The 25,779-nt window shown below is 52.4% G+C and overlaps 1 protein-coding gene across 3 annotated transcripts in view; it reads left to right on the top strand.

Moving 5' to 3' along the window:
* LPIN1 (lipin 1) overlaps positions 1-25,779 on the top strand; it is a 130,632-nt gene that overhangs the window by 15,084 nt on the left and 89,769 nt on the right. For all 3 annotated transcript variants that reach the window (XM_045447687.1, XM_045447690.1, XM_045447693.1), the window contains exon 2: positions 20,922-20,978. In XM_045447687.1, the coding sequence (XP_045303643.1) occupies positions 20,922-20,978 (57 nt within the window). The remainder of the gene's footprint in view (positions 1-20,921; positions 20,979-25,779) is intronic.

Genomic DNA, 25,779 nt, shown 5'->3' with positions numbered 1-25,779 from the left:
ACTCAAATTTCCAGACCCACCCAAGACTATCAAATCCGCATCTGCAAATTCTGCATTGTTTCCTTTTTTAAGTTTATTTATTTGGAGAGCACGCACACCAGCAGGGGAGGGGCAGACGGGGAGAGAGAGACTCAAGCAGGCTCTGCCTCGTGAGTGCCGAGCCCGAAGCGGGGCTCGATCTCACGAACCGTGAAATCATGACGTGAGCCAAGGTCAAGAGTTGGACTGAGCCACCCAGGTGCCCATGACTCTGCATTCTTAACAAGGAGCCCCCAGCTGACTCAGAGGCAATTCAGAGTGTGAGAGATTGTGAGAACAGTGCTTGTTGTTGGCACTGGCTCCAACCCTGGAATGGGAGCTCGCCGAGGCAGGGGTTGTGTTTGATCTTTGGCACTTCTCTGAGCCTCAGTCTCCTCATCTTTGCTGTGTCTGCTTCTCAAGGTTGTTGGAGGAACTCGTGCCCGACTCCCGTATTAGATTGTGAATTCTTTGGGGCAAGGGCCATGCATTTTTAAAATTTCTGCATGCCCGATGCCTAGCATTGAATGAATTTGCCATTTTGGCACCGAGGGTCATAGAATCCTTGAAACAGAAAAGACTTTGCAGGTTGTCTAGGACAAGCTACTCGGTGAGTGGGTGAAGAAGTTAGGGTTAAGTGACATGTCAAAGTCAGATGCTCTGTTATCCTCGCATGAGCCTGCACGTGATTCAGAGAGGGCACCCACGACGTCTGCCACCATCCGCGAAGTCATTGTCCCCTCGGCTCTGCCGAGCTCAGCTCAGCTCCCTGTCTTGGTGAAGGTCCTCTCATCCTCTGACCGCAACCCTCTCTGTGCCTCTGAACTTCCGTACTACTGAGAGTCTGTATCACTTGTCCGCCATGAATCCTGGACTGGCCTCCACGCAGGCCCCGTCGTTGGTGTGCCTTGTCCCGGAGGTGACGGTGTTCTCGTGCTGTACGCATCAGAACCGAGCCCTGGCTCTTCGTTTTCTCCATTAGTTTCCCAGCCCAAGACCTAACAGGATGAGCACGTAATGGGAATGGCTAACTTTTCGAAAATGCAATTTTTTTTCAAATACAAAATCTTTTATGTAAACAAAAGTTATGGAGATTAGTATGATGAAGGCCCACATCCCTACTATTTCCTTAACCAATAAAAGGAAGATTATTATCGTCGTAATGTTCTACGTACCGCTCTCCAGTCATTTCCTCAGCATCTGCGAATTTCCGTGACAGCTCGTCATCTGTGACACCATGTGGTTTTAGGGTTTCGTGTTCCTGCCCATAAAATAAGGATCTTAAAACCAAGGTGCAAGGCAGCCGTGAGGCCACAATTCATTCAACTCAGTCACTCAGTATTTACTGAGAGTCTGTTACGTGGCAACCACCGGCCAGAAACTTGGGACGCATCAGGGGACACGTCTGACCAAGACAAACATAAAAAAATATGGGGCGCCTGGGTGGCTCAGTTGGTTAAGCGTCCGACTTCGGCTCAGGTCATGATTTCGCAGTTCGTGAGTTCAAGCCCCGCATCGGGCTCTGTGCTGGCAGCTCAGAGCCTGGAGCCTGTTTCCGATTCTGTGTCTCCCTCTCTCTCTCTCTGACTGTCCCTGTTCATGCTCTGTCTCTCTCTGTCTCAAAAATAAATAAACATTTAAAAAAAAAAATTAAAAAAAAAAATAAAGCGGTGTTCTCGTGGAGTTCACCTTCGGGACCCTCCATAAACAGTAAGCATCATATATATACAAGTGACATAATGTGTTAGAGGTTAAAAGTGCGATGGCAAAACATGGGACAAATGCTCTGGGATTCTGAAGTGTGAGGGCTGACTGTGGTCGGGAATGGTCTTGTTAAGAAGGTAATATACGGGCAAAGATTTAAAGGGGTCGAGGAGCTGGTCATTTGGTTTTAAAGGACAGATGGGGCTTCGCAGGCCATTGTGACGACCTGGGCTCATCCGTCGGGCCCTTGCAGGGTTTGGGCCACGCAGTGATGTTTTCTGACCTCTTTGGCTGCAGTGTGGGGCGTAGTTTATAAGACGAGAAGCAGGAAGTCCGGGGGGAGGCCATTGCAGTAAAACCAGAAGAGAGGGAAGAGGGTCAGACTTCGGTGAGGGCCGGGAGGTGGTGGTAAGTGGCCAGGTTTCGGACATGTCTGAGAGAGCCATCAGAATTTCCTGAGGAATTAGGTGTCGGTGTGAGAGGAGGAGAAAGGTCGCTCCAAGGGTTTCAGCCCGAGCGCCTGGAAGGATGTAGTTACCATCAGCCAAGGTCGGGGAAGGCTGCAGGTAGAACAGCCTGGGGGTCAGCTGAGGTTCGGACTTACTAAGTTTGAGGCGTCTGCCAGAGGTCATAAATGGAGATGCCAGGGGCGCCTGGGTGGCTCAGTCGGTTGAGCGTCCGACTTCGGCTCAGGTCATGATCTCGCGGTCTGTGGGTTCGAGCCCCGCGTCGGGCCCTGTGCTGACAGCTCAGAGCCTGGAGCCTGTTTCGGATTCTGTGTCTCCCTCTTTCTCTGACCCTCCCCTGTTCATGCTCTCTCTCTCTCTCTCTCTCTGTCTCAAAAATAAATAAGATGTTAAAAAAAAAAATTAAAAAAAAAAAATGGAGATGCCAAGTAGGGTGTGGGGTATATGAGTCCGGAGAGAAATCATACATACAAGAATATACGTTTGGGAGTCATGATCCTGTGGGGGGTATTTAAAGCCATGAGGTTGGCTAGATCACCAAGGACTCACTAGGTCAAGAGGAACAGAAACCAGGAGAGTCTGGTGTCCTGGAGGCCAGGTGAAGAAAGTACTTGAAGAAAGAGGGAGTTTGAAATTATGTCAATGTTGTTGATGGATCAAAAGCAAGACGAAGGGCTGAGGAATTTCCTTCTGGACTGAGCAGCGTGGATGCCGTTGGTGACCTTGCTGGGCACAGTTCTGGTGTGGTAACAAGGGAGGGGGCAGAAACCTGAACGACCAGACGACTCTTTAGAGGAGATGGCTGGAAAGGCATACAGATGGGCAGGAGCCGGCAGGGGGATCGGATCACAGGGAGGTCTTGGAAATGCCACAAACAAACAAAACGAAGCAAGAGCCTTTTGTTGTTGATTGGATTGACCCCGTAGAGATGGGAAAATCGGTGATGTATTGAGAGGCCAGCTGCACGCAGCAAACAGAGTGCTTTGCTCTGTGCCTTGTACTGGGAAGGCAGGCTGAATCCCTAAGTCATGGTACAACGACTTCAGGAAAGCCAGAGGCTCGGGGCGCCTCGGTGGCTCGGTCGGTTGAGCGTCCGACTTTGTCTCAGGTCATGATCTCACGGTTTGTGAGTTCGAGCCCCGTGTTGGGCTCTGTGCTGACAGCTCGGAGCCTGGAGCCTGCTTCGGATTCTGTTGTCTCCTTGTGTCTCTGCCCCTCCCCTGCTTACGCTCTGTCTCTCTCTCTCTCAAAAACAAGTAAACATTAAAAATTTTAAACATAAGTACATAAATAAAAACAAAATAGAAATATATATCTTAAAAAAAAAAAAAAAAAAAAAGAAGGAAAGCCAGAGGCTTTCAGGTCAAAGGAGGGAGAAAGAGGACCGAAGCCTGACTTCCGGCTGTATGCACAGCACCGTTAGCCCAGAGCGGCCCCCAGGGGGCTGCTTCTTGGCCCCGCGGCCGGTCACAGGCCTGTCGGAGCTGCTGCCCTGAGCTTTGACACCCTGGTGCCCGGTCTCCCTGTGCCGTTCCCTGTTCCCTGATTGGCCTCCAGAATCCCGATTCACCTTCACAGCTGAGCTCAGCTGTGCTCCCGTGTGCCACCCTCCCTGTGCTCCCGCCACGCTGTCCTCCCCCCCCCACCGGTTCCCCAGGTCAGCATCTCTAGCCTCTGGCCCGGAGAAGGCGTTCGCCCCTCCGAGAATGGAGCTGTGACTCATGGGAACAGCCGCAGAGGCTGAGTCCCCGGAAGGATGATGCCTGTCTCTGTGGAGCCCCTGGCTGGTCCCTCTTGATAAGCAGAGCTGTCATTCAGAGGGGCAGCCCTGAGACCAGAGGCCAGCCTCCTGCGTCTTCCAGAAGGCTCGCCCCGCTCTTGTGTTTGCGGCAGTCCTGAGCTGTGTCTGGCCGCCAGGCCGGAGCGACGGCAGCTGCTGGAGGCCTGTGGCTGATGACGGGGACGGGAAGCAGCACCCCCTGACCCCTCCGGGCTAGTCCAGGCTTCGGCTCCTGCTTCTCCCAGCTTTGGCTGGCAAGCCCACCGCCTGCCTGGGTCTGTGTGTCACGACTCAGGAATTCTCTCTGCCTTCCCAGTACTGGGAGGCTGTGTTTGCTGAGCCTTGGGGACCTGCGGTTTCCTTCCTGGCCTGCTGGGGGCTGGCCTGGGCACAGGGAAAGGCCACTGTTCAGGGGTGGGGTGAGGAGGGAAGGGTTTGCTTGGCTGTCTTGGCTGAAAACCTGACTCACGCCTAATTAGGTCGGCCTGGCTGGCTGTGGGCACCGGCAAAGCTGGGTACCAAGCCCCTTGGGTGACGCTCCTGTCACCAGGCCAGGAGCAAGCCCCACTTCGGGTCCGGAGGCAGCCCTCAGTGGAGGGAGAGGGCAGGCCCAGCTTCCCTGCTTCCCCAGCCTGGAAGCTCCTGGCTCTGCTCTGTCTCGGCCGGCCGAAGGCAGGCCAGTGGTGGCCAGGGGGTGGCGCTGTGTTCAGCACTGACCACAGTGTCACTGACCACAGTGTCCTCTCCTTCCGAGCAACAGGCAACCTGTCCCTCTCATGCCCCTCCCTGTGGCCCTGACTCTCTAGGGGTGTGGCTGGCTGTGTCCCGGTCAGCTCAGCTCTGGCGTGTCGGGGACGTGCTGTGTCCCGCCTTATCCTGATTCCGCTGATGTCACGGCCTCTTGTTTGCTGCCTGCTTTCCAACATGTCTCAGGAGACCGGATGCTTTCTTGGAAGGGACTGGATGTACTCAGGGTCAGGGGCTTCCTCTGAGTTCTTTACTGAAAAGTCCCTCCCAGAATCCGGCCACGGTGACAGGCTCCCAGATCACCCTCCTCTTCGGAGAAATCCAAGAACACATGGGTGGGGTATCTCCAGAGGCAGCAGCTTCCTCGTGCTCTTGGTAGTTGTTTCTGGAGAGAAACCCACCTGCTTTGGGGCTGAGATTCGTTTTCAAAATGCGACTCTGAACGTGCCCGATGCCCCACATCCACACTTGGAAACACGGGCAGAATTCCTTTCTCCTATGGTTCTGAAATTCTCGGTGCTCTTCGGGGGGGTGGCTGCTGGCTCTTTTTAAATGCAATGAACTTTGTTTATTAGGCTCCTTCTCACCGGAAACCTGTGTGGTTCTGGATACGGTCAAGGCTTTGCACATTTTGTGAACAGAGTTTTGTCATGAAACTTAAAAGAGTATAAATGCTGTATATGAGCTGCCTTTGGCACGTCAGCTACGTGCCTGAGGCCATTTCTCGGGCCCACAGCCCAAGATCATACTCTCCCCTGCACTTTGAGCCTCCTTTATTATTTTTTTTTTCAACGTTTATTTATTTTTGGGACAGAGAGAGACAGAGCATGAACGGGGGAGGGGCAGAGAGAGAGGGAGACACAGAATCGGAAACAGGCTCCAGGCTCTGAGCCATCAGCCCAGAGCCCGACGCGGGGCTCGAACTCCCGGACCGCGAGATCGTGACCTGGCTGAAGTTGGACGCTTAACCGACTGCGCCACCCAGGCGCCCCGAGCCTCCTTTAAATCACTCTCGTGAACAGGTGGTCTCCTAGCACTTTGGAACCATTATTCATCTGCAGCATATGGTGTGGTCCGTATTTCTTTTTATTTATTTTTTTAATTATTATTTTTGTTTAACGTTTCTTTATTTTTGAGACAGAGAGACAGAGCATGAATAGGGGAGGGTCAGAGAGAGAGGGAGACACAGAATCTGAAACAGGCTCCAGGCTCTGAGCCGTCAGCACAGAGCCCGATGCGGGGCTCAAACTCACGGACCGCAAGATCATGACCTGAGCCAAGGTTGGACGCTTAGCCGACTGAGCCACCCAGGCGCCCCTGTATCTCTTTAAAAATGCATCCATGGGGGCACCTGGGTGGCTCAGTCAGTTGACTTCGGCTCAGTTCATGATCTCACAGCTCGTGGGTTTGAGCCCCATGTGGGGCTCTGTGCTGACAGCTCAGAGCCTGGAGCCCGCTTCGGACTGTGGGTCTCCTTCTCTCTGTGCCTTCCCCACTCGCACTCTGGCTCTTTCTCTCAAAAATAAACATTAAAAATAAATAATAAAAAAAAATAAAAGTGCATCCCTAATTTGAGAAACTTAACAGAAGGCCATGGGGGAAGGGAAGGGGAAAAATAGTTTCAGAGAGGGAGGCAAACCATACGAGACTCTTAAATACAGAGAACAAAGTGAGGGTGGTTGGGGGGATGGGGGAGAGGAAGATGGGTGATGGGCATTGAGGAGGGCACTTGTTGGGATGGGCACTGGGTGTTGTATGTAAGTGATGAATCATGGGAATCTACTCCCGAAGCCAAGAGCATACTGTATACACTGTATGTTAGCTAACTTGCCAATAAATTATATTTAAAAAAAAAATGCATCCAAATAGGGGCGCCTGGGTGGCTCAGCCGGTTGAGCATCCGACTTCAGCTCAGGTCATGATCTCACAGTCTGTGAGTTCGAGCCCCGCGTCGGGCTCTGTGCTGACGGGCTCAGAGCCTGGAGCCTGCTGCGGATTCTGTGCCTCCCTCTCTCTCTGCCCCTCCCCTGCTCATGCTCTGTCTCTCTCTGTCTCAAAAATAAAAATAAAAACAGTAAAAAAAATTATTTAAAAAAAGGCATCCGCATAAAGACCTTTTTAGGGAGTACTTTCTTGCTGAGATGGTCATGACCTATCAATGAAAAGAATAGAATATGTTCTATGCTCCCAAGCTCTGCTTGGTGTGAATTCATGAGATTTGATTTAGTGGCCAACATAGCTTCCAAGCCTTGGAGGATGTCTGTTTGGGTTGGACCGCACCACAGGCCCAAGCACCTTCATAGACGCAAGGGGGTCAGGAGTCCCTGGAAAGTGTTCAAAAGAGAGACCACAGAATAGGGAGGAGATGGAAGCCCAACCTTCACACCCTGTCCTGAGGCTACCTCTTACCTTCTCCTCAAACTCTGTCCCCCGTAAAATGCCGCGTCCACAGGCAGTCCCCTCAGATACGCTGAGAAACTGTCAGTTTACGTCTGTGAGCTATAAATACAGCCTGTCTGCTGGCTGACCACACCTGCGGTCGCGATGCTCATCCGTTCCGTCAATGGTCACCGAGAGGCCACGGTGTGCCAGGCTCTGAGGAACAGGAAGAATAAAACCGGCTGGTCTGGTGGGGGACAGACCGGTCAGGCAGTGTGACCAGCGCGAGCACTGAGGTGTGAGCAAGGGGATGAGGACGTGATAGGTCGCAGGAGGTGGCTGGGCGTGACAAAGGAGGCGCAGGGTGAGTAGGAGCTGTCCAGCTGAGTGAAGGTTTAGGGGGGAAAGAGCATGTCAGCTGTGCGGCCTTGGGAAAGACGACTCAACCTTTCTGAAACTCGGCTTCTCCAGTAAAACCCAGGCCGGACGGGGAGCCTGGCTGGCTCAGTCGGTGAAGGGTCCTAGTCTTGATTTCTGGCTCGGGCCACGATCTCGCGGTGTGTGAGTTTGAGCCCCGCGTCGGGCTCTGTGCTGACAGAGCGGTGCCTGCTTGGGATTCTCTCTCTCCGTCTCTCAAATAAATAAATAAACATTAAAAAGAACCCAGGACAGTAATGCCCATAGTGCTTAGAGAAGAAGGACAGGAATTGAATACGGGAGCACGTAGCACATGGCAGGTGCACGTCCTTATTCCACACTGAGAAGCCGGATATGTGGCCTCAGGTCGTCACCCTGATGCATAGTTGAAGTCCCTTTAAGTAGCCTCTACCGGTCACTCTGTGTCGGGCGTGACTTGGGCGCTGGGGGCTTGGTGTCCGGTTACCTGCCGTCCAGTTTGTTCTCCCCCACGTGGGGCCCCCAGCATCTGCCCAAAGGCAGGGGCACAGCGCGACACCCCGGGGCCCCTTTAGGCTTGACCGACCTCAGCCCGGTGGTGCAGTGCCCGTGGGTGTGTGTCCCCACTTCCCAGGCTGTCACGCTGACCTCTGTCCCACCGTGTGCTCTCTCTGGCCTGGCCCACCGCCACCCCTCATGCCCTCCTGATGGGCCACGGCAACAGCCCCCTGCCCCTCCGGACGGAAGGGGTTGGACAGACCTGGGCTCGTTCGCAGCTTGGCCACTTCTGCTGCGTGTGACCTTGGGCAGGTCACATGACGCTGCTTTGAGCCTTTGCCTCTTCATTTCCAGGTGGATGCACGTGGAACTGCATCTCACGGAGGTGCGAGGCCTCCGGAGACACGCGTGTACGTGCCCAGCAGGCGCCCAGTGCATCTCTCAGCACGAGGTCGCCACTCCCTCGGTGGCGGCTGTCATCGGCGGCTGCCTGCCCGCTCCCAGAGCCACTGAGCACCCCTGGGCCCCCAGGCTGATCCCCTGTAGCCTCGGCTGGTATCCCACTGTCACTTCTGGGACAAAACACCTCCGCGACACCCCAGTTCTGTCCGTCTCAGTCCTCAGGTCCTCCTCCCGAATGGCAGAGTCCTTACTTTTCCTCAGCTCTGCTCTCCGCGCTCACTCTGTGTTTGTCTCCTCGCTGGCTGACGACGCCGTTATTTGCGTCTCCTTGTGCACGTGCCTTTACTTCCGCTTGCCACACCCTTCCTTGTCGGCCTGGTGAACTGCTCGATCGTCAGCACCCAGCTCTTCTGCGATGACGTTCCTGAGCCTCCCTCATCTCTTCCTAGGAGATCGTCCTCCCTCGGAACTACCCCAGCACTTGGTTCATGCTTCCGCGATAGCATTCGCTAGGTAGGGTATTCAGATTCGTTTCTGCACCGTTTTTCCTGCTAGACTATGAATGACTTGGGTGATCGTGTCTTAGTCATTTTGGTGATTGCCCCAGTGATGAACTAGGTACTTAGTACAGGGCGTGGAATGTAGCAAATGCTTGATCGATGTATGATCGGACTTGACTAATCTAGTCCTCACTGGTTTCTTGACGTTCAAGTGTGTCCACAACCCCTGGCCCAGGTGGCCCACACAATGGACAGTCAATAAGAATGAGTAACTACTAGGAATGCAAGCTGGAGCGGCCACTCTGGAAAACAGTATGGAGGTTCCTCAAAAAACTAAAAATAGAACTACCCTATGACCCAGCAATTGCACTACTAGGCATTTATCCACAGGATATGGGTGTGCTGTTTCAAAGGGACACATGCACCCCCATGTTTATAGCAGCACTATTGACAATAGCCACAGTATGGAAAGAGCCCAAATGTCCATTGATGGATGAATGGATAAAGAAGGTGTGGTCTGTATATACAATGGAGTATGACTCGGCAATCAAGAAGAATGAAATCTTGCCATTTGTAACTACGTGGATGGAACAGGAGGGTATTATTAACATTTATTTATTTTTGAGAGACAGAGTGAGACAAAGTGAGAGTGGGGGAGGGTCAGAGAGAGAGGGAGACACAGAATCCGAAGCAGGCTCCAGGCTCTGAGCCATCAGCACAGAGTCCGATGCGGGGCTTGAACTCACAGACAGCGAGATCATGACCTGAGCCAAAGTCGGCCGCTCAACCGACTGAGCCACCCAGGCGCCCCCAGGAGGGTATTATGCTAAGTGAAATTAGTCAGTCAGAGAAAGACAAAAATCAGATGACTTCACTCATATGAGGACTTTAAGAGACAAAACAGAGGAACATAAGGGAAGGGAAATAAAAAGAATATAAAAACAGGGAGGGGGACAAAACAGAAGAGACTCATAAATATGGAGAACAAACTGAGGGTTACGGGAGGGGCTGTGGGAGGGGGGGATGGGCTAAATGGGTCAGGGGCACTAAGGAATCTACTCCTGAAATCATTGTTGCACTATATGCTAACTAATTTGGATGTAAATTCAAAAAAATAAAATAAAAAAAAAACAAAAAAAAAGAATGAGTAACTGCACCAGATCTGCAGTAATGCCATTTATAAATATAGTAATAATAATAATAATAATATACAGCATTTATTTTTTATTTAAAAAGTTTTTAATGTTTATTTTTGAGACAGAGAGAGACAGAGTGCGAGTCGGGGAGGGGTGCAGAGAGAGGGAGACAAAGGATCCGAAGCAGGCTCTGACCTGTCAGCCCAGAGCCCAACACGGGGCTCAAATCTAGGAGCCACGAGATCATGACCTGAGCCGAAGTCAGATGCTTAACAGACCGAGCCACCCGGGCGCCCCTATATGACGTTTACTGAATGCATAATATATAATGGTGTCTGTGCTAAGTGCTTTAACTTCATCCACATTTAATCCTCCATATAATTACAATATATTCTTGTCCCCGTTTTAGGGGTTGAAAAATCTGGAGCACAAGAAAAGTTACGTGACCAGGTCAAGGCCACACATGGAGTTTGTGATGGGTCTAGGATTTGAGCTCAAGCCTGTCCGATTCTAGGGTCTCTATTGTAGTTACCCCATAAAAATCTACTTGTATCAGTCATTGGTGTATCCAGGGCTGATGTGTCCTTTCTGGTTGCTTGCGTGTCCGTTTGGTTTCATCAGTGGCAGTGCTGAAGCTGTCCCTTGACTATTTTGCGTAATCCCCCCTGGGCATTCAATGCCCCGGTGTTACCAGGGCTGTTTCTGTGGAGTTTCACCTTCCGGTCTTGCAGCCCTAGGATGACAGATGTTCTGAGGCCACCTGAGAGTTGTTTTCCTCAGGTGTGGTAAGACACACAGACATGGAAATGACTGTCACGAAGGAAGAATTTTGTAAGACTCACAGATCCCTAGAAACGGGAGGCATGACACTCCACATGGGGCCACGGGTGGAAGCAGAGGGAGCAAGGAGAGAAACGTGGGCAGGAGCCTTTACTGTGGTTTCCACGGGGAAGGAATGGCGGGTAGGGTAAGTGGGCGTAGGATTGGCTGGTGTGAATGATTCCAGCAGGTTCTGGGGCTTAGGGCTGTTCCTCGTGGTCTGGTACCTGGCCCCGCGGTACCAGATGGATGGCAGGTGGATGGTTGCCAAGCGTGAGTGCCTTGTCAAGGAGGTGGTTGAATTATGGGCTCTGGATTTGTTGGTTGGTTTGCATAGGAAAGAAATTCTCACTTCTCATAAATGTCACCGAGCTCTGGGATCCAAAAAAGCCAATCGTGGAAAGCTGGATTTCAACTGGGTCACTAGTAAGAGTTTTTTATTCTTTTTTTGTTTTTAAGTTGATTTATTTTGAGAGAGACAGCGAGTGAGCACGAGTGGTGAGGGAGAGAGAGAGAGAGAGAGAGGGAGGATCCCAAGCAGGCTCTGTGCTGTCAGCGTAGAGCCTGACCTGGGGCTCGAACTCACGAACTGTGAGATCATGACCTGAGCCGAAATCGAGACTAGGACGCTTAGCCGACTGAGCCACCCAGGCGCCCTGAGTTTTTTATTCTTTTTTTTTTTTTTTTAATGTTTACTTGTTTTTGAGAAAGAGAGAGAGCATGAACAGGGGAGGGGCAGAGAGAGAGGGAGACACAGGATCTGAAGCAGGCTCCAGGCTCTGAGCCATTAGCACAGAGCCCGATGCAGGGCTCGAACCCACAAACCGCGAGATCATGACCTGAGCTGAAGCTGGACGCTTAACCGACTGAGCCACTCAGGCGCCCCCCCCCCCCCCGAGTTTTTTATTCTTAAGAAAATAAACAAATATTGCTGGTATTCCTTTTTAGTCACAAGAGTAAGTGCTCTGTGGTGTGGAGATGATACTGGTTTCTCTCCTTGGCAGGTCTGGGGGAGGGGGCAGTCTCTTCATGGTCAGCAAGGTCCTAAATATTAGAGCATCAAAATGCAGGGGCGCCTGGGTGGCTCAGTCGGTTAAGCGGCCGACTTCGGCTCGGGTCATGGTCTTGCGGTCCAAGAGTTCGAGCCCCGCGTCGGGCTCTGTGCTGACAGCTCAGGGCCTGGAGCCTGTTTCGGATTCTGTGTCTCCCTCTCTCTGACCCTCCCCCATTCATGCTCTGTCTCTCTCTGTCTCAAAAATAAATAAACGTTAAAAAAAATTTTTTTAAAAAATGCAGAAGATAAAACACGTGGTTAATACAGCACGTAAAGGGGTTGCTTGAGAAAGACAGACCTTGGCGTGCTTGGCCTGGCCTGGTGAAGAAGGGATTCCTGGTGCGTGCCCAGGGGTCTCTGCAGCAAGGACAGCGTGAGGAGCAAGCTGGGCGGGCTGGGTCACCGTCCCTCACTCTGGCCTCAGTGCAGAAACCTCTACTCCTGTCTCACTATTTTACCTCCTCTCGCTCCTTCCATGAGTCTCCCCATTCAGACTTGCGTTCTTTTTTTTTTTTTTTTAAGTATCTATCTATCTATCTATCTATCATCTATCATATAGCTATCTATCTATTTATAGTGTGTGAACAGGGGAGGGGCAGAGAGAGAGGGAGAGAGAGAATCCCAAGCAGGCTCCGTGCTGTCAGTGAGGAGCTGGACATGGGGCTCGAACCCACAAACCGTAAGATCATGACCTGAGCCGAGATCGAGAGTCAGACGCTCAACCGACTGGGCCACCCAGGCACCCCCAGACATGGTCCTCTTGAAGCTGCTACCTTATCCTCCACTGGGGGTGGGGGGGTTGGAGGAGGTGGGAAGGCTGCGTGAATGGCCCCCAGCGTTGGACACAGCTCCTGTTACCTCTGCGGCACAATTTCTCCAGACTAAGTTCCCTGACTTACAACCCCCACCATTTATTCAGTGGAAAGGGGGTTTCAAGATTACGCAGTTTGGGGAAATGCCACTTTCTATGTTTCCTCTTGGAGACTGGTGATGTACAGTGACATACGGGCACCGAGAAGCTATGAAGGAAAAGAATCTTTATCTCTCTTTCCTCTAATGTTTCCAAATCTGTCTCTCCGCCACGGAGCTGGTGTTGTGCAACCTGCACCCCCGTCCCCGGAGAGGCCTTGGGACCCACTGCGCTGCTTGGGGGATGGTGTGGCTCCGGGCTACCCACTGGTAGACTTGGAACAACCAGTCTTCCAGGCTTGGAGGCCAGGGTTTCGAGCGCCCAAGCAGCCTGAAGTCATTGCCCTGAGAACCCTGGGGTCTAACCCTCGCCCTCCCTGGGGTCTTCCCCGGGCTCCTGGCCCTTCCCAGAGCACCGGACCGGCTCTTCCGTTTTTCTGGATTCCTAACTTTTGGCATGGTGCCTGGCAAACACTGGGTGCTCAATGATTGCCTGTAGTAAGTTAATTTCAATTAAATTAAACCAAATTTCCCCATTAGAACCCTCTGATTGGAGGCTGTGTTCTTGTTTTCCAGCCTATTCTATCCTTGTATCGACACACGCATGCATGTGCATATGTTTATGGGCTGTGCGGCTTCTTTTCATAAATAGGCGCGTTGTAGGGCAGGGCTGTTGGACTCGGTCTGTCACTGGGAGCCACAGCAAAGAACCCGAGGCCATCTAATGCACACGAGTGTGCATGCACACTGCCTACACGCCCCACGTGAGGCTCGAGCTTCCTTTGCTGAGCACAGTCCTGGGGTCACGTCTGAGCCTGAAGCAGTGGCAGTGGTGAGGGCCGGTGTCCTGGGCAGAGCCGGGCAGGGTGCTGGCCACCTCGTCCGTCTGTCCAGTGGCTGCAGTGGAAGACGGGACTTGGGGAGGAGCCTGTGCCAGGCTCACTTCTCTGTGGGGAGGGGTTTCTATCCGGGAAGTGAAGTCCCTTCCCCAGGACACTGTGCAGGGCGGGCTCAGTGTGGACTCACAGAGCATACCACGGATACCCAGGAGAACACAGACTGCCCGAGCCAGAAGGGGACGTATTCTGTCCACTCCAGCCCCCTCATGATATACACGGGGATACTGAGGCCAGTGGAAGGGTACAAACGCTCATGGTCACAAGCTGGGATCCCATAGCCTTGGGTCATCCGACACCCCGACTCCCATTGCGAGCCTGTATCCCATGCGGTTCCCTCTGCCTGGACCCCCATGCGCTGAGCACCCCTCCAGGACAGGTGCACTTATGTGACAAATGGCTGGGTGACCGCAGGGCGCGGGGGCAGGGCGGTCACCGCCGGTCAATGGTGAGGCCTGGGCGAGCTCAGCTCTCACACACGTGACCAGGAGGATGTGCCAGGGCCAGGCGAAAACTTCCCCTTAGTGGTTACGGGCCACAGCGTTGATCAGACAAAGGCCTAAGACATGAAGCCACCAAAGAGCCACGGGGACCAACACCACCTTCCTCTTTCCCTTAGGAAAAGTGCACACAAATCAGGGCATGCATAGCCCCCTTCCACCCCAACAGACTGAAATGCAGACGGAGTGATGCCATGACTTTGAAGTCAATCAAACCTGGGTCATATCCCAGCTCACACCTCCCCTCCCCACCAACCGCTAGCTCTGTGACCTTGTCCAAGTCCCTCGACCTTCTGAGCTCCAGGGTCCTCATCTGTATATTGAAAAAATCATGCTTTTATTCTTCCATTCAGTACGTATTTATTGAATATCTACTACGTGCCAGGTACTGCTGGGGATACAACGATAAGAACCATAGGTCCTGTCCCTTATGGAGGAAACTGTCATTAGCTGAACAATTCGGCAAACAAACATAGCCTTGCAAGCTGTGTTATGTGCTATTAAGGAGCGATAAGGGTATTGTGGGGGGGGGGGTGCAGTTATAATGTGATCCAGTTGAGGAGGCCAGGGGCAGCCTCTCTGAGGAGGTGACGCTTGGCGGTGGTCTGGTCTGGCAATGAGTAGTAGCTAATCAGCCGACATGTGTCTCAGGCAGCGGAAACGGCACGTGCAAAGGCCCTGTGGCTGGAGGAAGTAGGTTGAATAGGAAGGGTTAAAAGGCCAGGGTGACTGAGTCAGAGAGATCACAAGGAGCAAGAAGAGGGAGATGAGACTGGACAGGTGGGTGGGAACTTTGTTCACCAAGGTAAGGAAGAGGTTAAAACATTGTAAACATTGTGTCTATTTCCTTGAATGATTTTCAAGTGACGTGACCAGCCTGTCAACAAAGATGACCACGGCTGCAGCACGGGGACCGAACGGCAGGATGGCGCGTGGGGATGTGGGCGATCCCATCAGGAGGCTGTGCCAGGCACAACAGTGGTCCCTCAGAGGTATCCTAATCCTTGGAACTTGTGAATATTATTAATTACATGGAGAAAAAGGAGTAAGGTTGCATATGGAATTTAGGTTACTCATCACGGACCTTAAAATAGGGAGATTAGCCTGGATTATCCAAGTGGGCCCAAAGTAATCCCATGAGCTCAGACAGTGGGTCAGAGAGCTGGGTCTTTGGAAGCGCTCATTTTGCCCTTGCGAGGTTTAAAGGCGGAAGAAGTATTATTTACCTCATTTTGTAATTGAAGGAAAGGAATTTCTCAGACACGAAGTGATCTACTCAACACCAAGCATTATTAAATATTATAGCCAGGGCTTAGATCTCATTCCCTGGACTACGGATGCTCTCTCCATTTCTGGGGGGGGGTCTGGGGAACTCTCAGGGGGGGCCCAGGTTAGGGCCTGACTTTGTCTAATTTCAGCCTCGTCCGCTTCACCCCACTTGCCCCCCAGCCACAACAAACTGTCCCTTACCGTCTTCCTTTACTTCAAGTCATAGTGACAGAAAAGAAAGGGGGTTTTGTCATTGGGCTCATGATGTCGGAGGGCGTGGACGTTTAGACTTGCCGAATGTTGGAGGTAAAAAGTGCCGAGGAATCACCCAAAAGATGCAACTCCCATCTTTTGGCTGATGGAAAAATCGAGACCCAAGGAAGGGAAGTATTTTGCCCAAGCCTCCTCCATTTCCCCCTGCACCTGAGAAACGGAGCTAGAGCCTGAATTGTTGGATCCCCAGAGCAATGGTCCTTCCATTGTATCCTGGACCGTTCCTGTGTCTTCCTGGAAACTTCGGTTGGAGTTGGAATGAATTTTCCCCCAAAAGGAGGCTTTATAAATGGAACTCCGTGCTCTTACGACTCCAGCCGGAGGGACTGCTGTTTGTTCAGCTCTGATGTGGAGTCCTCTGCCCTCCCCTTCCCCGGAGAAGTGAACTCATTTGGATAGAACTGTTTCTGTGTGAAAATGTTATTCTCTGCTGAGAAGTAAGTTCACAAAGGAACTTTAGGGGACCCCTTTTGTAAACGGGCGCCGCCTGGACTATCGCTGTGGCCTCTCCGCCTGGCAGTCTGGAAGCGTTTCTGCCTGGAGATCCCGCCTTCCCCCTTCTGGGCTGGTGGGAACCTACTGTCCAAATGTTTGTCCATCCACGAAACTGAAGCAAGACCTTTGGAGCCACACAGGACTGAATTTGAATTTGGACCCAGGGCTCATACATGTAAACTCTAGCAAATGGTGGGGAAGGGGTGTAACAGAGCCTGAACCCATGAGGAACCTAAGGGACCGTGACCTGGAACTTGATCTTCATCAGTAGGCAACTGAGATTCAAATTCAGCGTCCCCAAGTACACGGCACGTGCTGGTCCCCTCCAAGTACGCCTCTCGCGACTCTCATAGCGTGATTTTTTAATGTTTATTTATTTTTGGGGGGAGGGGAGGGGCAGAGAGAGAGAAGGAGACACAGAATCCGAAGCAGGCTCCAGGCTCCGAGCTGTCAGCACAGAGCCCGACGCGGGGCTCGAACCCACAAACCGTGAGATCGCGACCTGAGCCGAAGTCGGACGCTTCACCGACTGAGCCACCCAGGCGCCCCCCATATGACTCCACTTCTAACTGGCAGAGGCCCTGGCCAGGCTAGGACCAGTCTTTGTGGTTCTGTTTCAACCTGCACCAGTCCTTAGCCTGTACCGATCAGTGTGGTCAGGTGAGCAGGCAAAACACAGCAGAAAATGAAAAGACACAAGGGAAGGGTCTGGCTATCTTCTGTCTTTTCATCTGTGCACATTGACTGGGTTCGTTCCCCAAGCATGTCTCCCATTTTTCTGTATCCATTGGCCTACCCATTTATCTGTCCATCATGTCTGTATCCTTCACTGCGTATGACCATGGACAGAAGATGGTCTGAAACATAACAGGATCTCTGTCAGCCAGCTCAAGCTGCTCTAACAAAAACACATAGACTGGGGAGCTTAAACGATACACATTTCTCAGAGCTCCGGAGGCTGGATGTCCGAGATCTGGGTGCCATCATGGTGGGGTTTTTGTTGGGAGACCCCTTCTTGGCTTGTAGAAAACCACCCTCCTGATGTGTCCTCGCACGGCAGGGAGACCTCTCTCTCCTATCTCTCCTTACAAGGCACTTACCCCCTTCATGAGGTCTCTACCCTAATGACCTTAACAGCCCCCAATGGCCCCACCCCCAATACCATAGAACGGGGGATTAGGGCATCAACAGCTGAATTTGGCGTGGACACACCCATTCGGTCCACGGCAGTTGCCTACATATAAATTAAATGAGGACTGAAAGGAAACAAAAAAAGATGTAGAGATGGAAAACAGAGCCACGAATGAGGCGAGTGCCACCGTGCATTTCACGGGGTCCTACTCAGCAGGGGTGGAACAGAAACGTGAATCTGCAACTCCTACCTACAGAAGGACCCGAGCAATTATATGGCTCAGAGTATAAATAAGGGAAGAACAACTCAGCTGTTGGGAAGACGCTCATCTATTCCTGACAATGAGTCTGAACTGTAGGGTCATCACCCATGAGCAGCAGCTGATACGCGTGGGGTGCGTTCTTGTTTTACACGGCATATTATCTCGCCATTCTTTCGTCGCCTCTGAGGAAACCATTTCAGCGTTTCCCTCTCTTCACAGATGAGAATACCGAGGCTGGAATTCTGCGTCGAAGGCCACACAGCTCTAGTGGGAGAACGGAGGTTCAAACCCAAGTTCGTGTCTGGGGTCCACCGTGACTGTTCCCCGTGTGGCGCACAGGCTCCGAAGGCTGGACTTCCAATTCTGCGTTAGAATTTTGGAAAGCAGCAGACAAACAGTTGGGGGGGGGGTGGGGGGGAGGAGATTATTCATTTTCTTCTTAATTTTGAGAGAAATTACTGGTTGAAAGACACGAGTTCGCCATTTTTTGTTCTTGTGCTTACGTTTAATCTCTGAAATCAAACCAGACCCTTGGAGGGTTCAGAGTTCCCCTGGCAGTAGAACGTATTTGGTATTCGATGTGAAACTTGGTCTTTAATCGGGATCAAATGCAAGCATTGTGGATTTAAACTGCTCTTGGCCTTCCAGGCCGGCCTCGTGAATCTGAAGTGAGTGGAGCCATTGTGCCCAGCGCGTGCTCGTGCTCCAGGAGGAATTTGAGTTGGATGGTCCAGAACATCTGTATCCAAGTTGCATGATTCTTTAGAGGCATGCTGTAATATTCCACAGGAGCTGAAATGGGACCAGTAGCTGGATTCCCAGAAGTGTTTCTGTTGAAATCGGGACTGAACTAAGGACCACATTAAGCAGTGTATAGATGAAGAACCCCATCTTCATGCCCCACTTTCCCAACAAAGATCCAGACTTGGCGGGGGCGGGAAGTGGGGAGGGGGAATCCCTTAACCCACGTCTGCCGCCTTTCCCAGGGCTTGTCGTAGGAAACTCTATCCCTCTTACTCCAGATGTGGCTCCAGGATACTAGAAAAGTCCTCCCCAAATTTATCCTTCCGGTTTTTCTCATTTAGTTAATGATACCATCATCTACCTAGGCACCCAGGCCAGGGACTTCAATCGCCCTCGAAATCTCCCTCTGCCCTCCCAGCCAATCCAAATCACTCACCACTCCCGCCACGAGGAGGGGTTCTCAGCCACCCCTCTGCCCTCTCCTTGCCTCACCTCCTGACCATCCTTTGCTGGAAGAGCCTTTACATTTTTTTTAAGTTTATTTATTTATTTTGAGAGAGACAGAGACAGCACAAACCGGGGAGGTACAGAGAGAGAGAGAGAGAGAGAAGGGGAGAGAGAATCCCAAGCAGGCTCCAACTTGTCAGTGCAGAGCCCGACGCAGAGCTCGAACCCACAAACCGTGAGAGATCATGACCTGACCCGAAACCAAGAGTTGGATGCTTGACCGACTGAGCCACCCAGGCACCCCTGGAATAGCCTTTAAATTCACTCCTCTGCCTCCGATATCAGACGTCAGAATGATCCTGTAAGACACAGGTCTGCTCCTCCCACTCCCTGGGGCTCCCACTGTGCCCGCTGACTGTTCTCAGACTGTGTTCTCTGGAACCTCAGGGTTCTGCAGCCAAGACAAGGACTCTGGGCCCCTTCCCTGATACGACTGAAACAGTTTCCGTTCTGTCTGGTTACGTGTGGCCTCCCAAAGGATTTTGTTTGAGGAGGGCTTTTCTGTAAAGGAGAAAATGGCCCCACGGTCCCCACGTCTCCTGACCGTGGACCTATCGAGGGCCCCTCATGTCTCCTTGCAGTGACTGTTCTCCCGTCACGGGGGCCTCCCCCAAATAAACATACGATGCCTTTGTTTCTTTGAACTTGCTCTCTTCCCTGCTTGGGAAAGGCCTTTCTCCCTCCTCTCTTCTCCAAGAGTCCGCTTATCCTTCAGAAGCAGCTCAGACCTTCTGTGGATGCACGGGATTCCTCACATTCCCTGCAGGAAAGCTGTTGTCTCCCTCCTGTGCTCCCACGGGACCCTGGGCCTGTTCTGGTGGCCTCAGCCATGACAGATTTTCTACCTGTCTTCTGGCCCAACCCCTGCTAGATTACGAGTGACTCAAGGGCAAGGTTTACATTTTTATTCACCTCTGCATTCCCACTGCCTCCCTCAGTACATGACCCCCCGAGAGAAACCCGATAGACAGTGATATCAAGTAACAAACACCACGAACTATCAGCTGATCAGCAACATGGACTGGAAAAGCTAAATGCGTCCAGTGGGTCGCAGGTAGGGTGACAGGGTGAGGAGGTGACAGGACAAGGGAGACAGGCCAAAGGGGCTTCAAAGGCTGTTGACTCTGGGCTGCTGTAGTTGAACTTGGAACGTGTATGTTTTTGAGTATCACGTGAGTGTGATTTGAGGCCTACGTAAACGTGACACGTCCCTTAGTGTGGGGGCCAGACCTCGGGGCTCCCCCTGGGGCTCCTGTAGGAAAAGGAGACAGTGCAGGCCCTGCTTCCTTAGGTGGGAGCCACACCGGCAGTCTCCCCAGCTCGTTTGTGTCCCCTTCCACCCGAATGCACTCTGTTAACGCTTACAACACAGCCGTTGGGTCTGGGGTTACTGTTACGCCCGTTTTACAGATAGGAAAACCAACCTTGGGGCGCCTGGGTGGCTCCGTCGGTTAAGCGTCCGACTTCGGCCCAGGTCATGATCTCACAGTTCGTGAGTTCGAGCCCCGCGTCGGGCCCTGTGCTGACGACTCGGAGCCCAGAGCCTGCTTCGGATTCCGTGTCTCCCTCTCTCTCTGCCCCTCCCCCTGCTCTCTCTTTCTCAAAAATAAATAAGCATTTAAAAAAAAGAAAAGAGGAAACAAGCCTTGTGCAGCGACAGCTAAGGAACTGTGCAGGCAGCCCTTGACGGCGTGCCTTCTGACCCGGACTCCCATCATTTCTCCACATGGCCCCACGTGTGCTTGGGGAAGGGGGAGAGGTGAACACAGAGAGAGGGAGGAGAGAGACTTGCGACCTCGGCATGTGCCCGAGGTAACCCAGACCTCACAGGCTCCGCAAACACGCTCAGAGAGAACTCACCACGTCCTCACTGCCGCTGCTTTCTCGTGAGATAGAAGTACATAGCGTAAAACTCGCCCCGTTGAAGCGTATGGGCCAGTGGGTTTTCGTGCATTCACGAGGCTGTGCCGTCGGTCCCAGTGTGCCTTTCCAGGACGTTTCCAGTGTTTGATCTCTCACATTTTTCTTTTTCAGATTCCAATGATGAAGGACCCTGGATGGATCAGAAACGTGTGGTCTTCAAACATTAATGTGAGTGAAGTTGCCGTGAATGGGCTGGTTTGCTTTTGCGTTTCAAAGATGACAGAAGGTACTCTGACACACGGTGGCGCATCGCACGGATGCGTGTCACGTGACCAGCACTCTGCCCCTCCCCCGTGCTTGCTCTGCTGGCCCGCAGCTCCTTGGGAGCGACCGAGATGTCTGGGACAGAGCTAACAGCATTTTGGGTGGTTTCTAACCTCTTCTCCCTGAATCCCTCCTCCCTCAGGCACGGAAATGGTTTTGTCACCTCTGTGATTAAAAAGCATTCCACGGCTCCCTAGTGCCAATAGAAAAGGTCGTATTGGTGCCCCTGGCCGCCGGTTGGACGGTCCTCGTGGTGGGTGCGGTCACGTGTATCTAACAAAAGCCCTCGCAGCTGTCCCCAAGCCCCTTAAGCCCCTTCTGCAGATTCCGCGTCTTCCTCCCGCACCCTCTGACTCCTCTGTCGTCCTGCCTCGGTCCCACGGCCCTGTGCCTGGTCCCCAGGCCTGAGGCCGGGCCCTTTGGATCGTCCCCGTGACTGTGTTTAGTGTTTTGCTTCCCACTCTGTCCACGGATGCTTCCTTGTGGATCTCCCGAGGCTGCAGGCTCAGCTGACCGAAGGCCCAGCTTCTCGGCTCCTCGTGGGTCTGGCTCGCGGAGCCTTTGCTGCTGGGGAGGGAAATCTCGTGGTCCCCACCGACGCCTTCAGTTCTTTCCTCATCGTGCCCTCGCCGTGCCCTGGAACTATATACCTTAAGCTTCAGCAACAGCGTACGACCTGCTTACATACCCCAGAGATCTTTTCCTGTGGAGGATGGACTCGAGGGGCTAAGTCTGGGGGTGGCCAGGCTCAAGAAAAGGCTGTTGGAATGATCCGGGGACGAAGTGGTAAAGCCTGAACACGGCCTTGGCCCTCTGTGGGCTGTCCTAAGCCTTGGCCATACAAAACAAGAACAACCAGTCTGCAGAGGGACCCGGGAACAGAATGTGGACCGGAAGGGTTTGCAAGGGGGCTCAGGAGGCCGGATGCGGTGTTGGCCAGAGTGAGAGATTCTCCCGGGGCGTGAACCCACAGGCCTCAGTTAAATGAATGAAGAAGGCCTTGCCCCACGGACTCTGTGAGGAGCGGTTCTGTTTCCGAGGGGACTGGCAGGGGACGGGGCCCAATCAGAGGCCAGGAATCCTGGCCAGAGGGCAGTTAGTGGCAGTTGAGCCCGCAGTGAGGGGAGCCATCCTCCATGGTGGAGAGAAGAGGCAGGAAGGCCTGGTAAGTGAGCCTCTCCTCCTGGCAGGCTGGCAGTCGTGAGGCAGTCCGAGGCCGCCTCCCAGGGCCGAGTCCCCATTCCAACAAGATAGGAGACGAAGGACAGCAGATGTGAAGGAGGAAGTTTCTGTCTCGGGGGAGAAGTGACAGAGAGTCTTGACCATCTAAGGTAGGGGAGCTGGATTAGGAGTTCAAGTCCTGGCCTCGGACCTGAGGCTCAGCCACAGGGTCCGGGCGTCATCGGGCACGTTCGCTTCCTACTCCGAGCTCCGGCACCTTGGGTGCACACGGGGGCTTCGTTCGGTCACAGACACGACGTGCTTGCCGTTGCCCGCAAGGCGTCGTGCGGAAGAGAAGAGGGGTTTGTGACTCAGCGCGGGCGGGCGGAGAGCTCAGACGCGATTCAGAAACATGCTTCCGAGGCAAAGTGAGTCTTCTGCAGCGTCTTGAAGGAGCCATCGGTTAGCCAGGCGTGGAGGGAGGCGGCAGCATGGTGAGCCTGGGGACCCTGGAGCATGTGGTAGGACCAGGGGAGCGGTGGCAGATGAAAATGGAGGAGAGGAGGAAGCAGGGGTGCCAATGGCGGGGGGCCGCGTCTGCTTTCCCGAGGACCGTGAACGTTACCCTCCAGGTAATGATAATGGGGGCGGGGGGCATGGAAGGTCCTTAAGCAGGTGATGCCCCGTCAGATCTGCAGCCCCTTTAGAGGCTAGTCATGGCGTGGGCTTGGAAGCAGTGGGGGCCCGTGAGGAGTTCATTATTGGCCTGCGGACCGTCTGAATGGAGGTGTCTAGAAGGTAGTTGGAAGTCTGGTCTGGAGCTGGGGGCAAGGTGTGGACTGGAGATACGGCACTCTGTGCGGCTGGCGCCTCCAAGGGGAGGCTCTGTGTGCCCGTCCTGTCCCTCTGGCTCTCTCTGTGCAAATGTGCTAGGTGCCAGGGATTCAGTGATGAATGTGTCATGATCAGTCTTTTTGGTTCAAGGGCTCACCAACCAGTAGGAGAGGTAGAGGAATACGGAATGACACAGGGACAGCACCCGGTGAAACGGGCCATAACGGAGTCACGCGTGGCTCATTAGGGCGGAGAAGCCTCTGCCTGCTTCTTCGTGGATCTGAGGGACGTCTGCGGGAAAGCTGCCCCACGAAGTCTAGTTCTCAGTTTGAATACCGTCGCTCTGGGCAACAGAAGCCCAAAGAGATACACCCTCACCAACGCCCCTGCTGCCTCCAGCGGCCCCCCTCCCCCCACCTTCCCGACAGAGGCTCATTCAAGACAAAAGGCCTTGAATTCTGGAGGGACAGTTGAGCAATGAAATGTTCGCCCAAGCTGCTAAACCCATCTTGCTCTGGGAGGGGCGGGAATGTGGTGGAACAGTGTGTCACGTGAAGCCTGGCTCCTCTTCCCTGTTGTGTTCGCGACCAGCAGCATGTACATTTCAATACCTCCCCCTTGGCCATCCTGTGCTTTGATTGCGACAGTTCTTAGAAGAGCAGCAATTCTCAGAAACCTGGGTTACCCTGGCCCAGTTACTTGAGACTTGCTGCTTTGGGTTTGAAAAGTTGTCTTTCTTGCTGTCTTTAAGTTGTCAAAGGACTGGGTTTAAAATGCAGTCGTTTTGGAGGGAGCATATTTGGGGGGGGGGGCGGGGCGGGAAGTGATTCTGTCCAGATTTAAATTTAGTTTTGAAAACTTGTATCAAAGCACTGCAGGTACCCAGTTTCTAGAAAATCAACTAGCAAATACCAGCCACGGTAGAGGGACACAGTCTCCTGGTCCTACCTCTGGTCTGTTTACCTGTCTCCACGTTATCCTGAGGCTTCCGCTCTGACGGAGGAGAATCTAGCTGATTCTCAGGGAGCCGGCGCAAAGGCATTCTTGTTTCTTACGCTCTGCCGCTTATGTGTAATCTCACCCTGGTTTAGTTGGCTCTGTGCTCAGACTCTGCCTTTCTCATATATGGGGTTCTTTTCCCCAATGTGTTCTTCCTGGGGGAGGTGTGTTTTTCGTGGATGCTTTTGCCCCATTAGGAGGAGAAATGGGGCAAAACTTCCCACTCTCTGCTCCCCCCCTCCCCGGCCCCGACACACTGTCCTTAAGCTTTTACTTGATTCTATCCCTTGGAAACCATCCCTTTCGTTATTATTATTTTTTTTTTTTAATTTTTTTTTTTCAACGTTTATTTATTTTTGGGACAGAGAGAGACAGAGCATGAACGGGGGAGGGGCAGAGAGAGAGGGAGACACAGAATCGGAAACAGGCTCCAGGCTCTGAGCCATCAGCCCAGAGCCCGACGCGGGGCTCGAACCCACGGACCGCGAGATCGTGACCTGGCTGAAGTCGGACGTCCAACCGACTGCGCCACCCAGGCGCCCCCCTTTCATTATTTTTAAGCCCATACTTACTTAACAATATCTTTGATGTGCCCTTTAAAAGGTGCGTTTAACATGTACTTAAATATTACCCAGCCATCGAAAAGAATGAAATCTTGCCGTTTGCAACGGCGGGGAGCTCGAATGTATTATGCTAAGCGACATAAGTCAATCAGAGAAAGACAAAAAGAAGATTTCACTCATGTGGAGTTTAAGAAACAAAACAGATGAACATATGGGGGGGGGGAAGAGAAGAGAGGGAAACAAACGCAAGAGACTGTTAATGATAGACAACAAATTGAGGGGTGCTGGAGGGAGGTGGGTGGGGGAGGGTCTACATGGGTGATGGGCATTAAGGAGGGCACTTGCTGGGATGAGCACTGGGCATGGCAGGCAAGTGATGAATCATTGAATTCTACTCCTGAAACCAGTATTGCACTGTCTGTTAACTAAAATTTAAATAAGAATTAATGCATATTTAAATTTTACATTTATAGGGGCACCTGGGTGGCTCAGTCGGTTGAGCATCCAACTTCGGCTCAGGTCATGATCTCACAGTTTGTGGGTTCGAGCCCCGCATCGGGCTCTGTGCTGACAGCTCAGAGCCTGGAGGCTATCTCCCTCTCTCTCTGCCCCTCCCCTGTAACACTCTGTCTGTGTCTCTCTCAAAAATAAATAAATGTTTAAAAAAAAAATAAAAAATAAATTTTACATTTATACAAATACACATATAAAAAAATATATTTTAAACATTTTAACACATTTCCGACATTTTAAGCTGTTTTCAACGGCCTTTAAAATATCAACTCGCTGTCATTGGGATCTGTTTTTTTCTATTTGGATGACCACGATTTTCATGTAGTTCGTTGGTTTTCTTCTTTATGCAACAGGCCTTTGTATGGCACTTTATGTGACGGGTTCTTTCCTAAAAGCATTTCCCACACTGACTCGTTTAGCTTCTCACAGCAGCCCCGTGAGCTGGTCCTGTTATCGTCTCCGTGTGAGAGATGTTGAGCCACTGGCCCAAGGTCACACAGCCAGTAAGTGGCGGGGTTGGGATCTGAAGCCACGCCTTCCGGCTGCAGAGACTTGGTTCCTAAGCACTATCACCGGCTGCGTCTGAAAGAAGTTTCTCTTGTTGAGCCGTTTCTAATTCTTGTCGTTTACTCCCT

Source organism: Leopardus geoffroyi, chromosome A3 (genome assembly GCF_018350155.1).
Source record: "Leopardus geoffroyi isolate Oge1 chromosome A3, O.geoffroyi_Oge1_pat1.0, whole genome shotgun sequence".
NCBI lineage: Eukaryota > Metazoa > Chordata > Mammalia > Carnivora > Felidae > Leopardus > Leopardus geoffroyi.
The sequence above is the reverse complement of the archived record's forward strand: the minus strand, read 5'-3'. Positions and strand labels throughout refer to the sequence as shown.